Source organism: Mytilus edulis, chromosome 9 (genome assembly GCF_963676685.1).
Source record: "Mytilus edulis chromosome 9, xbMytEdul2.2, whole genome shotgun sequence".
NCBI classification, from domain to species: Eukaryota; Metazoa; Mollusca; class Bivalvia; order Mytilida; family Mytilidae; genus Mytilus; species Mytilus edulis.
In genome coordinates, this window is record NC_092352.1 from 3135149 (window position 1) to 3151082 (window position 15934).

Genomic DNA, 15934 nt, shown 5'->3' on the forward strand with positions numbered 1-15934 from the left:
ACAGTAAAATTCTGTAAGAAGTATCAATAACTAGAGGCTCTAAAGAGCCTGTGTCGCTCACCTTGGTCTATGTGACTATTAAACAAAGGAAGCAGATGGATTCATGACAAAATTGTATTTTGGTGATGGTGATGTGTTTGTACATCTTACTTTACTGAACATCCTTGCAGCTTACAATTATCTCTATCTATAATGAAGTTGGCCCAGTAGTTTCAGTGGAAAATGTTAGTAAAAATTTACAAATTTTATAAAAATTGTTGAAAATTGACTATAAAGGACAATAACTCCTTAGGGGGTCAATTGACCATTTCGGTCATGTTGACTTATAAGTTATTTGTAAATCTTACTTTGCTGAACATTATTGCTGTTTACAGTTTATTTCTATCTATAATAATTTTCAAGATAATAACCAAAAACAGTAAAATTTCCTTAAAATTACCAATTCAGGGGCAGGAACCCAACAACGGGTTGTCCGATTTATCTGAAAATTTCAGGGCAGATAGATCTTGACCTGATAAACAATTTATCCCCCTGTCAGATTTGCTCTAAAGGCTTTGGTTTTTGAGTTATAAGCCAAAAACTGCATTTTACCCCTATCTTCTATTTTTAGCCATGGCGGCCATCTTGGTTGGATGGCCGGGTCATCGGACATATTTTTTAAACTAGATACCCAAAAGATGATTGTGGATAAGTTTGGATTAATTTGGCCCAGTAGTTTCAGAGGAGAAGATTTTTGTAAAAGATTACTAAGATTTACGAAAAATGGTTAAAAATTGACTATAAAGGACAATAACTCCTATATGGGTCAACTGACCATTTCGGTCATGTTGACTTATTTGTAAATCTTACTTTGCTGAACATTATTGCTGTTTACAGTTTATTTCTATCTTTAATCATTTTCAAGATAATAACCAAAAACAGTAAAATTTCCTTAAGATTACCAATTCAGGGGCAGCAACCCAACAACAGGTTGTCAGATTCATCTGAAAATTTCAGGGTAGATAGCTCTTGACCTGATAAACAATTTTCTAATAGTCAGATTTGCTCTTAATGCTTTGGTTTTTAAGTTATAAGCCAAAAACTGCATTTTACCCCTATGTTCTATTTTTAGCCATGGCGGCCATCTTGGTTGGTTGGCCGGGTCCCTGGACACATTTTTTAAACTAAATACCCAAAAGATAATTGTGGCCAAGTTTGGATAAATTTGGCCCAGTGGTTTCAGAGGAGAAAATTTTTGTAAAAGATTACTAAGATTTACGAAAAATGGTTAAAAATTGACTATAAAGGGCAATAACTCCTATATGGGTCAACTGACCATTTCGGTCATGTTGACTTATTTGTAGATCTTACTTTGCTGAACATTATTGCTGTTTACAGTTTATCTCTATCTATAATAATATTCAAGATAATAACCATATAACGGCAAAATTTCCTTAAAATTGCCAATTCAGGGGCAGCAACCCAACAACCGGTTGTCCGATTCGTCTGAAAATTTTAGGGCAGATAGATCTTGACTTAATAAACAATTTAACCCCATGTCAGATTTGCTCTAAATGCTTCGGTTTCAGAGTTATAAGCCAAAAACTGCATTTGACCCCTATGTTCTATTTTTAGCCATGGCGGCCATCTTGGTTGGTTGGCCGGGTAACCGAACACATTTTTTAAACTAGATACCCCAATGATGATTGTGGCCAAGTTTGGTTAAATTTGGCCCAGTAGTTTCAGAGGAGAAGATTTTTGTAAAAGTTAACGACGACGACGCCAAGTGATGCCAAGTGATGAGAAAAGCTCACTTGGCCCTTCGGGCCAGGTGAGCTAATAATAAACATTCTTGATCTATTATTTATTATATCATAAGTAAATATCAATGGGAGTAAATGTTCTAAGTTTCTCACACTATTAATATAACAAGTTTTTGTATAGTTTAAAAAATAAATTTCAGCATTGTCATAAACAAGTGTTATTCCTGGAAAAAGTTGTATGGCTGTTCGAAAGTAATGTTTCCAATAAATGTATACACTGGTATAATTAGAATGTTGACCATAATATGCAACAAATATAAAATATTTCCATTCTTACCTCAATAGGAGCTCTGGGATTTGGTGGCTCAATTCTACTCTCCTTTATTGGATCTGTAAATAATTTGTATCAATATTTGTGCATATTTTTTACTTATAACATATCATATACAAATGAAAACGGAATTAATCAGTTGTCTGATATATTTATGTGAATTTTGTTATTTTTTTCTTCTTCTAAAAACATATTTTGTGATGATCAAAATTAGTATAAGAATAATTATTTATCTAAATGACATTAAATCTTATTAAAAAAAGTTTAGAACTCTGTTGTGTTTTTCCAACAATATAAATTTTCCGTTGCAATGTGATAATTAAGGACTAACCAGGTGCAACAAAATAGATATTACGACTGTGGCCAGACTTATCATTAACAGTATAAGATTAACCAATATCTGATAAGTTTGACCACAACGATAAGTTTTTTAGGCTGATATTGATAACTGTAAGCCTCTTGACACAATATGAAGATTTTTTTAGCTTGATGCAGTTATTCACCAATGACAAGTTTCACAGTGACTGACAACTTTTATTTGAAAACTGTCAGCATCTTGGCAAAATATGAAAATTGTTAAGCTTGCTGCTCTAACTATAATAGCTTACATCCACTTCTTTTTAACTATGGTATATAGTTGTTTCCTTAGCAATCATACCACATCTCCTTATTTTTAAAGTGATCATTTACAATATATAAATCCACAAAACCTGATAATCTGTACACAATAGATAACATTAATCATTTTTAATATTATATATAATTAGTACACTAACCTGCTAAAGGTGTTTTCTTCCCTAGGGTGGGAAGAGATGGGGCTTGTCGTTTTAATATAGGTAAGGTTGGTGTTGGATTTAGTATCTCTGCTGGGGGCTGTATCACATGACCTTTGTCTTGTGAGTTCAAGGTTGTGTACGTGCACAAGAGCATGATAGTAAAACCACACACAAATACAAACTACAAATAAAAATGTTTAATTAAAGTAAAACATTATGTGTTTATTAGCCAATACCAATCTGATTTCTTGTTATTTGAATCTTTATATAATGGTTATTACATAGACACATATAAAATAAGATAATGCGGAATATTAAAACATTTCTATGTTCATTGGACTGTGAAATTGGGGTCACTAGTTTGACATTTTAATTAAAAAGATCATATCATAGGGAACATGTGTAATAAGTAAGTCTAGGTTTCAAGTTGATTGGACTTCAACTTTATAAAGAACAACCTTGATGAACAGATAGAGACAGACGGACGGACGAATGAACAAACAAACTGACCCAAAGACGTAAAACATAATGCCCATAGGTGGTGCATAAAAACTTACCTGTGCCAGATTTTTTCCTTCAGATGATCCAGTCATCACACGTAGGAAAAACATGGCAGGAAATATGTAACAAATTAATGTTCCCATCGTAGCACCACTTATTGCTAAAACAAACTCCACTGAAAACACATAAAAGACTTGTTAAAGAATATTATTAAAGTAAAATAATGAAAGACATTATATGCTAAATCAGAATACTTTTTAAGGAAATACCAATGAAACAAGACATGGATACACAACTGATTAACACATAGTAAAGACACTAAATAAATAAGAAACAAAACCAATTTCACTTTGCAACACCATCTATGCATACTTTATTGCTGTATTATTATAATTTCATAATTTTACAATTCTGTTATTCATATTTTAAGGTTCCCATTGACTTCAAATGATTGCAATTTCCTTTAAACATGACAAAACGAAAACCAATTAATATGGAAATCCACATATCTGAAATGTAGATAATACAGTTGTTATAAATTATGGAGACAGTAGTTCACCTACAGAGTTCTTGATAAGAGGTGTTCCTAGGGATTTGATCGTGGTGGTCCTAGGGATTTGACCACCACATTTTTGGGAAGGACCAAAAAATTTTGGTAATTTGCAATAGAAAGGATAGCGAGGACCTGCAGATTTTCTTCAAGGACCACCAGTCAAAAAAAGTTTTTGAGACCTATGTTCTTGTCAACTAGTTCAGAAGAGACAAATGAAGGTAACAGACAGAACCTGGGGGAATCACATGAATTTCTAAAGCAAGATTAGGTGCATCTACATATCCTACTATGCATGAATTACCCATCATGAGAAATCACATTACGTTTAAATGTCACAATAGAGAAAGGACACAATCAGTAAGATACAAGAGATAGTCAATGAGGATTAAATTAATTGAATCTTACCGTTAGGAACCAATATGCCTGTGATAACAGCAGACATGACTATCAGCACTGTTAGTACTTTGAAATGAATCTCTGGTAGAACTGGTCTTTGTTCCAATTCTTCTCCAATCTTTTGTCTCTGTAAAACATTACATTTTTATCTTAAAAGAAATAAGAAATGTGCAGTGTATCCAATAGATGTTGGCCGTCTACAAATATATCAGGGGAAAATATAGGTAAATTACCATGTGGCAGAATGTTAACATAAAATTAACTGTGATTCAATGGTTGTTGTTTGTGATTGTGCAACATATTAGTTTTTCGTTCATTATTTTATGTATAAATTAGGCCATTAGTTTTCTTGTTGGATTTTTTTTTATATTTGTCATTTCAGGCCTTTTATAGCTAACTATGCAGTATGGGCTTTGGTAATTTTAGAAGCCATATAGTGACCTATAGTTGTTTTTTTCTGTGTTATTAAGTCTCTTGTGGAGAGTTGTCTCATTGGCAATCACACCACAACTTCTTATTTTTATAATAACTCATTCTTGTATGGTACACTCTTTCTGATTTTTTTACACATTTTACCTAAAATCTAATTTATCTGGCTTCATTACAAATAATCCTGACAATTAAACTACCTCATATTACAACAAAGATTGCTTGCTTTTATCATTTTTTTTGTTGGGTTATAATTTCTTTAAGTCTTGATTCTTTGATTGAGCGTTGTATACATTTTTGTTTTTGAAATGTATCTGTTCTTAAAAATAGGCTGGATGCAAAGTAAAAACAAATTATTACTTTTATTCACGACTTACTTGTGGAAAGAGGAGTGTATATAAGCTAGCTCTACATGGAAATATGATGAGAGGGAACGTTATAGCGATGGATATGACAAATCCTAATTTAAGTAGGTCAGACACAATCGTCAATGGTAGGTGGTTAATAATATCACCAGTAATATCTGTATCACAGAAACAAACATAACCAAAAAATCCAACCTACAAAATATAAATAAACAAAGCATCTATAGTTTCATACAGAAGTTTGTACAAGCAACTACTTAAAACATTGATTGTAACTTAATGTCAACAAGTGAGGGGAAGATTTGGTCGTACAGACAACTCAATTATTTCAGGTTTAATCCATCATGTTCGGCACCAGCATATAGAGTATATGTGTCTCAATTGATACGTTACTCTAGAGCTAGCTCAAAGTACTTAGTCATAATAACCTTCCATCATTACCGAACTTAACAAAGAAATAACACGACGTGTGCTGTATACGGTGCAGGAAATGCTTACCCTTCCGAAGCACCTAATTTCACTCCCTGTTTTTAGTGGAGTTTGTGTTGTTTCTTATTTATTATTTATAACTGTTGATGTAAATGTCTTTTGGATTTGTGAGTCTTTGTTTACTCCTTGGTTTTGATTGTTATTGTCTACATAAGAAAATGTCTGTACCGCATACCTGCCAACCTGTGACGATGAAAATGCATTGAAGAATCAAATCTCAGGTCATAACGCGTATGAACTTTTTCGAGCTGAATTTCAGTATTTATGGTACATTTTCTTATAATTTGAGTAGGCAACTTTTTTCTGGGTAGGTAGCGTTTGGGCAAACAAACCTATTGTTTTATATGGCCTTGCACTGTTAAAGATTTTTATAAATTTGTGTAACTCAGTCTTATGTGCTTTACTTTTTGAGAGAAAATACTACAATCATAAAACACTAGAATTTAATGTAATTCTTTAATGTTTGAGACTATTGACTATGTAGCCTTTAACCATACCATACTTCATTTAACAAGGAAATTAGACTATGATAAAATATAGTAATACAGTTAAAGGAAGTATAAATGTAAAAAATAATTTTCAACTTTTTTTATAAAATTGTATAAAGGTATAAAAATAATGAAAAGTTATTTTTAGATATGTATTTGAATTTTATATTTTTATGATTTAATCTTTTTCACCCATAAAACGTAAATATAAGGAATAATTTTGAATGGTGACAAATATGGGGAAGTAACTCTAGTTCAGTTTTTAAACCAATTATGGTGCAATTTATTTACGACCTAAAGCTAAGGTAATTGGTGTTAGTTAACAGTGTGTTTGACACCAAAGCTGTCAAGTGAAGCCATGCACTTAATGGGTCACTTAATTTGACAGTTTACATAGCTAGATGAACTTTCTGTTCATGGAAGAATTACGAATTTGCCGGTATTTCAAAGGAATATTCTCGAGGGAATATTACTTATGAAATCAATCTCAAGGCTAAGAAATACGGGTGAAATCGGGTCATTTTCGGAATTCCCGGGTTATTTCAATGACCCGGCGGGTGTTCCGGGTGATCCCTCAGAATTGTGAAAATCTCGGGTCACACCCGCAGAATACGAGTCAGTTGACAGGTATGCTGTACCAAGTCAGAAATATGACACTTGTTATCCATTTGTTTGATGTGTTTGTACTTTCATTTTTTTGCTATTTGTTTAACTTTCCTTTTTGAAATTTTAACAGAGTTCAGTATTTTTTTATAGTTACAACTTCATTTTAATTAAGCCAAGCATGAATATTGCATTACTTAAAATTTAGTGACATGAGTCTAGGGAAAAATAATTATGAGCTATTCTGAATAGAATGTGGGCAGGTCTGAATGGAACATTAACTATTGGAAAAGGATTATCTTGATGGGTACAGTGTAGTTCAAAAATTCAAATTAGTATTTTGATTGTTGTATAATATCAGGAAGTCGCTTCCTATATAACCACACTGATTTGATGGAAGAGCCCCTGAGTTAAACATTTTAAAACTCATGAGTAATTTCCTTTCAGTAAGGACTTAAGTTTGTGTATGCATCAATTCACTCTTAGAAAGAATTACTTCCCTTAAATAATGTTGTAGAAGTTACTCACTAGTAAATAAGCACAAGTACACATATTAACAGCACTGCCAACAATAGAGTTCATTCCTGTCAGTGAAGGATCCACCAAGGAATCATATAATATAAAAAGCTGCCTAAAAAATAGACAAAATACATTATTTTTTATTTTTTTTAAACAAAATAATGGTTCATATTATATAAAAGCAAAAAGATTCTACTAAGGTTGTTGTTTCTTTCAGGTTGTTCAAATAAACTTCCAATCACAAATATTCACCTCTATCATTCAAAATAAAATTCTAATTCCACAGTTCCTTCCTTCTACTGCCAAGTCAATAATCCATTTTGAGCAAATATAAACAATGGCTTTACTTTTGTCATTTTGGGGCCTTTTATAGCAGACTATACGGTATGGGCATTGCTCATTGTTGAAGGCTGTACAGTGACCTATAGTTGCTAATTTCTGTGTCATTTGGTCTCGTGTGAAAAGTTGTCTCATTGCCAATCATACCACATCTTTTTTTTTATATAAACATACACATTTTTGCATGTAGTATGAAAACTGAAATACTGGTACTTAAGTTTTTTATATGTTATTCCAAATATGTAATTAGAGGTTCATAACTCAACAATTAGAAATAATTTGGTTTTAAAAGCAAACTTGACTCTCAAATAAAAAGAAGCTTACAATGAGCTTACGTTTGACATCCAAAGGCAAAAGAAAATATTGGTAAACATTTAAACAGTCCATCGGTCTTCCATAGATATACTTTGGAGTACCAGTTAGCTGCTAATAAATTTGGCAATGATAACGTCACAATCTGGAGAAAATAAATATTACAGAAAAATTAGTCCATAATTCTTGTGGTTGATGTTTACAGTATATATATCATTTTATTTATATTACCTACGTTAAATTGTGTATATATTAAGAATGTGATTAAAATCTTTAAAACATTTTGCAACATTCATACTTGCTATATATCTAACAATATCTATCTACAAATGTTATCTAAATTAAGGAAAATTTAAATAACTAACTACAGGTCCATCCTAAATCCATTGGATGTTCGATGTGTCCTGATTGTTATTTTAGTCTAAGTTACCTTATTTTTTTTCATTAGTTGTCATTTGATTTGAACTAGCTGTCAGTAACTGTGAGTACTCTCAGATCTGTACTTAAAGTGTCTTTTTGTTTTTGGTATGTATAAGTACCTGTGCATGTCCACTTTGATTGATGTCAGACTTTTCAACTAATTTGTATAGTTTTTTCTTATGTTGTACTGATACACCACTTTGCCAGGTTAGATGGAGGGTTGAGTACTCACAAACATGTTTAACCCCACCACATTCTTTATGTGCCTGTCTCAAGTCAGGAGCTTGTACTTCAGTGGTTGTTGATGTCTATTCATGTCTGTAACATTTGTTTTTTTAGTAAACTGTTTTGTTATAAATTAGGCTGTTAGTTTTCTATTAAATTGTTTCATATTTTTCATGTCAGGACTTATTATAGCTGACCACACAGTACAAGTATTTCTCATTGTTTAAGGCTGTACAGTTGCCTATAACTGCTTACCTCAACTTCATTTGAACTTTGGTGGATAGTTGTCTCATTGCCAATCAGTCAAAATAGTCAAACAACTGTTTGCTAGCCTGTCAGCAGTAAGAATGAGAGTTGGAATCCTGCACATGGTAGGTGCATTCCACTCCATTCATAATTGACTACGAGTTTAACCTTTCCTACCAAAGGTCATGGTTCTCTCTTGGCACTCAGACTTTATCCACCAATAAAAAATTACTGCCACAAAAGAGCACAAAAGTATTATTTAATAAAAAAATAAATCAGACAACTAATAATTATTATCTATACTTACATACACAACAAAAACAGCATAAAATATAATACAAAGAGTGCTAGCTTTACTGATGGAGTTTAGATTCCTCAGAAGTCCTAAAGGTAGTCTATACTTACATAAACAACAAAAACAGCATAAAATATAATACAAAGAGTGCTAGCTTTACTGATGGAGTTTAGATTTCTCAGTAGTCCTAAAGGTAGACCTACTCCTAGACATGTTAATATTATCAGTCCGGTCCTCAGACTACTGCTATTCTGAAAATAGAAAAAAAGTGTTGTGTAATCGATCATAATTAAGGTTACGGTAATTCTAGAAATAATTGAGTGCATTTAGCAAAAAGGTTTCTTTATTGCAATTTCAGGAAAAACTACAAACAATAGAATATAAGTTCTAATCAATGGGATCCTCAAGTCGTCACATTTTTAGCATTAATAAAAATTGCAATAACTTCTGTATTTATCATTAAATAATTTATTCATTAGATTTATAAAACTTTATAATTTTTCTAAATCAAGGGTAAAAAAAATATTTTTGTTCAAAATCCCAAAGATTATACTGAGACCTACATTGTCCTAGATACTAACCTCTATTCCTGTAAATTTTGATATGATTGCTGGTCCGAGATCACCAATAATTACAACCTGAGCTACTAACGTTCCCATCTGTAGACCTATCATACTAAAAGAAAAAAAGTAACATGCAGTCATTTCAAATTATAAAAGTAAACATTATGTTCTCTTATTGTAAGGAATGTGTTTTTATTTTTTAAAAGCATAGCAATATGTTTTAGTAATTGTATATACATTTGTTACAATATACAATCATTTAGTGTTAAAGTGAAAAAAAGAACCTCAAAATTTAGTCTGTCCTTTGAAAAAGCAATCTGCTGTTGAGGAATTAGAAGGCAGATGAATGACAGACATGTGTTGAATGGCAGACAATTTGGAATGGCAGACAAATGTGTAATTACGTACAGGTGTGGAATGGCAGATGGATGTTGAATGGAAGAGTAATGTGGAATAACTGAAAGATGTTGAATGGCAGACAGGTGTGGGACAGCAGACAGATGATGTATGATTAACAAATGTGTGATAACAAACAGATTTGAAAGAAAGTTCTTGGTGTCCTCTAATGCAGAAAAAGTTTACCTTTCCAAAACAGCTAACAAACCAAAAAATACTATTTTTTTCTTCAATTTACTTACCCAATTTCTACAGCCACTTTTCCTGGGGAACCATGAGTATAATAAGCTAAAAAAATAAAATTTAATTATGCAATTAATAACTTTTTAGTGCATTAATATGCTGATAAAAAATATAAATAGATTTATAGATTATAAAAAGGATGTGGTTAGATTGACTTTGTGACAATTCTACACCAGAGATCAAATGATATAACATTTTTTACTTTTTTTACTTGATGCAACCCAAAGTATTAGTAACAGGAAATGAAACTCTTATTGTATACCAGGTAATAGTACCAACCTAGATTTGGTAAAGAAAAAGAAGTTATAATGATTTCCTGTCAAGCTCCTAAATCTGTAATAACAAAAATTTTATCTTAGAAAAATCAATCCACCGTAAAAATTTTAATCAAACATTTACTGTTTACTTTCATGACATACATGACATAAGATATTTCGAACAAAAAGACTGCCATTAGTCCCATTATTTTTCATAAATATTTTAATATTTGACCATCTATTTGTAGCATTTTGATATTTTTTTAGATTGAATTGTTTCCCTTTGTATAGTTATTGGAATTTAGTTTGGAAATTATTTTTACTCTAAAATAATTATTATTTAGTGATTAAGATATTCAAAGAATATATAAAAAGAAGATAAAGATAAAAATAAATAGATTTTAATTTTATTGTAAAAAGAGATTTTTGATACTCTCGTAGGTTAAAGTTGACTGCAATTGCGCAGATAATAGCGGGGGTAGTTTAAAGAGGTTGACATTTAATTTTGTCATTCACTGACAAGTTTTTTGGGAACACAATGTGACATGTGTAATTAGAAACAGAATTGTGAACATACAAATATTATGTTATAAGATTATTGTGATCAGCTATGATTGTCAGAAAGATTGATAAAGATTGCGATTATCTGCAATGAGACGTCTACCTTACTTAGGACGTTGCCTAAAATTTATATAAATTGAAACTAGAAGATTTTCACTGTGAAATTTTTATAACAGAAGAAATAGTTGTGATATTATGATGATATATATATATATAAGGAGAATTTAATAAACTATCATTAATATTTTTATACATCTTAATTCATAAGGCCTGTGTCGTTACAAATGGCGTGGTCGACAGGATCTATTTAATTTAATTTGAAATTTGAAATTGGCAACGTGTAGTAGACAAAAAATTTCTAGGGCATATACGGTAAGAAGACAAGAAGTCCACAATGTCTAAAGAGGAAAAGTAATAAAAGCGAACTGAAGAAACAATCAATTAGAGATTATACATAAAGAAAGAGAATAAAAATACAAGTGAACCAACACCTGAAGTGGTGATCGTGCGGTAGGGTAAAAACGAGTGGATACCGCGCGGTATTCACAGTCATCTTGAAAATAAAGAATGTGTCGACAATAAAGACAACAACACTCATGTTTTTACGGCATAGTATCTGTTTATTGGGTCTACATGTTTTGCCTAGTAGATAGGCATCATCAGGACAATTATACAAAGAAATATGACAGTGAAGTATGAATCTTGCGGTTTAGCGGTTTAACCGGAAGTGTAAGTTACATAATAGTAGTTATGGTGACATTATGTAAATAAGAAAGTGAAAGTGAAAGTAAATTAAAATAGAAAATATATAAATAGAAATGTCAGTGTTTTCTTGAATGGTAACAGCATCTCGTGTGGTTGACATCTATCCCGTTCTGTGTAGTTAATCTCATGGGAGGTCTTTGGTGGTATTGTACGTTATTGTTATTATATAATCATGTCAGTGAATTCCAAATTGGACAACACCTCACTGTTCATTCCGTACAGTCAACTGGCTTCGCTCTGGAACCCTCGAGTTACTGCTTCCAATTGCGTCGGTAATGGTGTGAAGTGTATGATCGTCGCACATTTTGGAAATTAAAATAGTGGTAGATCCGTAAATATTTAATTATGAGTTGTGTTAATGTTTAAAGCTTTTGCTGTGGTTTGATGTTGAATCTGTAAGAGCTTCCAGCAGGTTTCTTCTTTCTAAACCGGTGGTAAAGTATTGTAATACTCTGTTAAATCTTTATGTTAATTTTGCGTAGTGTCATAAATTCAGCTAGGTGGTCTTGATTTCTTATTAGTGTTATCAGCGGTTGTAGCGGTTTCTTCTTCTCTTGCTCCTTCTCTTCTTGGACAGTGCCGAATCTTGATCATTTTCAGGAAAAGATCGGGAATCTTGGTATTGGTCTGTGGTATCATCCATGCTGTTGGTCGTAAGGTACAAGGCAAGTGTGGCGGGGTGGATCCTTGCGGATGCAGGGGTTCACAGAATATAAAACAATAAAAATACTAGATTTGGCATATCAAAGAACCCCAATTATTCAATTTTTGATGAAATCAAACAAAGTTTAATTTTGGACCAACTTGAAAACTGGGCAAATAATCAAAAATTTAAAGTACATTTTTAGATTCAGCATATCAAAGAACCCCAAGGATTCAATTTTTGTTAAAATCAAACTAAGTTTAATTTTGGACCCTTTGGACCTTAATGTAGACCAATTTGAAAACGGGACCAAAAATTAAGAATCTACATACACAGTTAGATTCAGCATATCAAAGAACCCCAATTATTCAATTTTTGATGAAATCAAACAAAGTTCAATTTTGGACCCTTTGGGCCCCTTATTCCTACATTGTTGGGACCAAAACTCCCAAAATCAAACACAACCTTCCTTTTATGGTCATAAACCTTGTGTTTAAATTTCATAGATTTCTATTTACTTATACTAAAGTTATGGTGCGAAAACCAAGAATAATGCTGATTTGGGCCCCTTTTTGGCCCCTAATTCCTAAACTGTTGGGACCTCAACTCCCAAAATTAATCCCAACCTTCCTTTTGTGGTCATAAACCTTGTGTTTAAATATCATTGATTTCTATTTACTTAAACTAAAGTAATAGTGCGAAAACCAAATAAATGCTTATTTGGGCCCTTTTTTGGCCCCTAATTCCTAAACTGTTTGAACTAACACTCCCAAAATCAATCCGAACCTTCCTTTTGTGGTCATAAACCTTGCGTCAAAATTTCATAGATTTCTATTTACTTAAACTAAAGTAATAGTGCGAAAACTAAATAAATGCTTATTTGGGCCCTTTTTGGCCCCTAATTCCTAAAATGTTGGGACCAAAACTCCCAAAATCCATTCCAACCTTCCTTTTGTGGTCATAAACCTTGTGTTAAAATTTCATAGGTTTCTATTCACTTTTACTAAAGTTAAAGTGCGAAAAACCAATGTGATACCAATATACAACCAAAAATTTTTCAATTTTTGCGGTCGTATAAAATGGCAAAATTTCTTTAAAAATTACCAATTGGGGGACCACAATCCAACAACCAGTTGTCTAATTCATCTAAAAATTCAGAGCAGATAGATATTAACTTGATAAACAATTTAAATGCTTGTCAGATTTGCTTTAAATGCTTTGGTTTCAAAGTTATAAGCCAAAATCTACATTTTACCCATATGTTCTATTTTTAGCCATGGGGGCCATCTTGGTTGGTTGGCCGGGTTACCGCACATATTTTTTTAACTAGATACCCTAAAAATGATTGTGGCTAAGTTTGATCAAATTTGGCCCAGTAGTTTCAGAGGAGAAGATTTTTGTAGAAGATAACAAAAAGGAGTAGGTTCAGTAAGACCCCTTTTTGGCCCCAAAATATAGCAGTTTTACAAAATTGTTAAAATGTAAGCCTTTAGTTATTTATTGGACAGTAGAATGCTTCTGCTACATAAATATGGGCTGTTTTTGACAATAAATGCACATAATTCGGTACTAGCACCATTAAGTCATGCTAAATTACTGAAATTCTCATAATTCTAGCATTTTAGTTAAATTTTAGACGCTTTTCGTGTAAAACGAAAGTGGCCGTATTCGTGTTCATCCTTAATATTGAAATGTAAGTTGTATTTTATGATAATACATAACATATATAAAGGTTGAGGATGAACACGGATGCGGCCACTTTCATTTTTACCAAAAACCATCTGAAAAGTGACATTTTTCGGCATATTAGGTAGATTTTTCATATTTGAGCTTGAATCGGATCGTTTTTAATGACTAATTCTGTTAAAATCTTTCACATAAACTAATTAATTCAAATAAAATAGACACTTAAGTGTTTAAAAAGTGGTCAAAATCTTTCGTCAGATGAACTTGAAATTTGAGGCCAAAATCGGTCCTTACCGGACCTACTCCTTTACAAAAAAATGGTAAAAAATGACTATAAAGGGCAATAACTCCTTAAGGGGTCAACTGACCATTTTGGTCATGTTGACTTATTTGTAGATCTTACTTTGCTGAACATTATGATCATGATGATGTTTACAGTTTATCTCTATCTATAATAATATTCAAAATAATAACCAAAAACTGCAAAATTTTCTTAAAAATTACCAATTTAGTGGCAGCAACCAAACACATTTTTTAAACTAGATACCCCAATGGTGATTGTGGCCAAGTTTGGTTAAATTTAACCCTTTAAAGTTTCAGAGGAGAAGATTTTTGTAAATGTTAACAGATGATGATGACGACGACGACGGACGCAAAGTGATGAGAAAAGCTCACTTGACCCTTTGGGCCAGGTGAGCTAAATAGTGTGAGGTAAATTGTATTGTTTGTCCAGTATCTCATGTCCGTTAAAAGACACTTAGAAATAATAATAAAAAAAAACATAAACATCTCCCTTTTCTAAAAACTCCTTGGAGAAGACATACCATTTGAAAGAAACGGAAAAGATAAAAATACATGTAGTGATCCATCTTTTTTCTTCGTCTGTAAGCACGCTGCTGCAGCCTACACTTTTTAATGTGTAATCGAGACATCTTTAGTATCTTTAAACTACTGCAAATTGTCAAAATGGCTTTCAAAAAGGTGCAACCACTTAATTTCAAAAACGGGGAGGGGGTATTTTTTTTCTGTCACAGATTTTTTTTTCGCGTGAACGTTTTTATTCAATTTTTTTCCCTGCCAGCAATCAAATATCATTTTTCAATATTTAACACTGTAATGTATGTGGAAACTCTAGATTAACACTGTAATGTATGTGGAAACTCTAGATTAACACTGAAATGTATGTGGAAATGTATGTGGAAACTTTAGATTAACACTGTAATGTATGTGGAAACTCTAGATTAACACTGTAATGTATGTGGAAACTCTAGATTAACACTGAAATGTATGTGGAAACTCTAGATTAACACTGAAATGTATGTGGAAACTCTAGATTAACACTGAAATGTATGTGGAAACTCTAGATTCAGAATAATTATTTTTATCATCTCTATGACCAGAACATTTTTTTTTTTTTTAAATCAAATGGTCGTTCCCTTACTGCTAGAAAAGTTGTCCGTTCTACGTAATGAACATTTAAATGACACATAGTTTTATACAAGTGTGAACAAATCTTATGTACAGGTAATTAAACAAGGTGTATAGATGTGAACAAATTTAATGTGAAACCAGTGTACATTACATTGCACTAAATGTAAACATGTTTACTGTACATGGCGTTTGGTGTGAACAGGGCCTAAGATTTCTTTTATAATGAGTTTAACTGTGCATATTGCTATGCGTTTCTTTATTCTACATATATAGATCTCACAAAACATGTGTAACATAGCAGCATTTTTGAACCGGTTCCAAGTCAGGGACCTCTGGCCTTTGTTAGTCTTGTATGTTTTT

At 32.1% G+C, this 15934-nt stretch overlaps 1 protein-coding gene across 2 annotated transcripts in view; it reads right to left on the reverse strand.

Moving 5' to 3' along the window:
* LOC139487481 (putative sodium-coupled neutral amino acid transporter 10) overlaps positions 1 to 15934 on the reverse strand; it is a 75555-nt gene that overhangs the window by 24901 nt on the left and 34720 nt on the right. For both annotated transcript variants that reach the window (XM_071272313.1, XM_071272314.1), the window contains exons 4-13: positions 10231 to 10276; positions 9611 to 9704; positions 9140 to 9280; positions 7867 to 7988; positions 7202 to 7304; positions 5106 to 5288; positions 4309 to 4426; positions 3407 to 3525; positions 2850 to 3030; positions 2080 to 2132 (exon numbers count right to left, since the gene is read on the reverse strand). In XM_071272313.1, the coding sequence (XP_071128414.1) occupies positions 2080 to 2132; positions 2850 to 3030; positions 3407 to 3525; positions 4309 to 4426; positions 5106 to 5288; positions 7202 to 7304; positions 7867 to 7988; positions 9140 to 9280; positions 9611 to 9704; positions 10231 to 10276 (1160 nt within the window). The remainder of the gene's footprint in view (positions 1 to 2079; positions 2133 to 2849; positions 3031 to 3406; positions 3526 to 4308; positions 4427 to 5105; positions 5289 to 7201; positions 7305 to 7866; positions 7989 to 9139; positions 9281 to 9610; positions 9705 to 10230; positions 10277 to 15934) is intronic.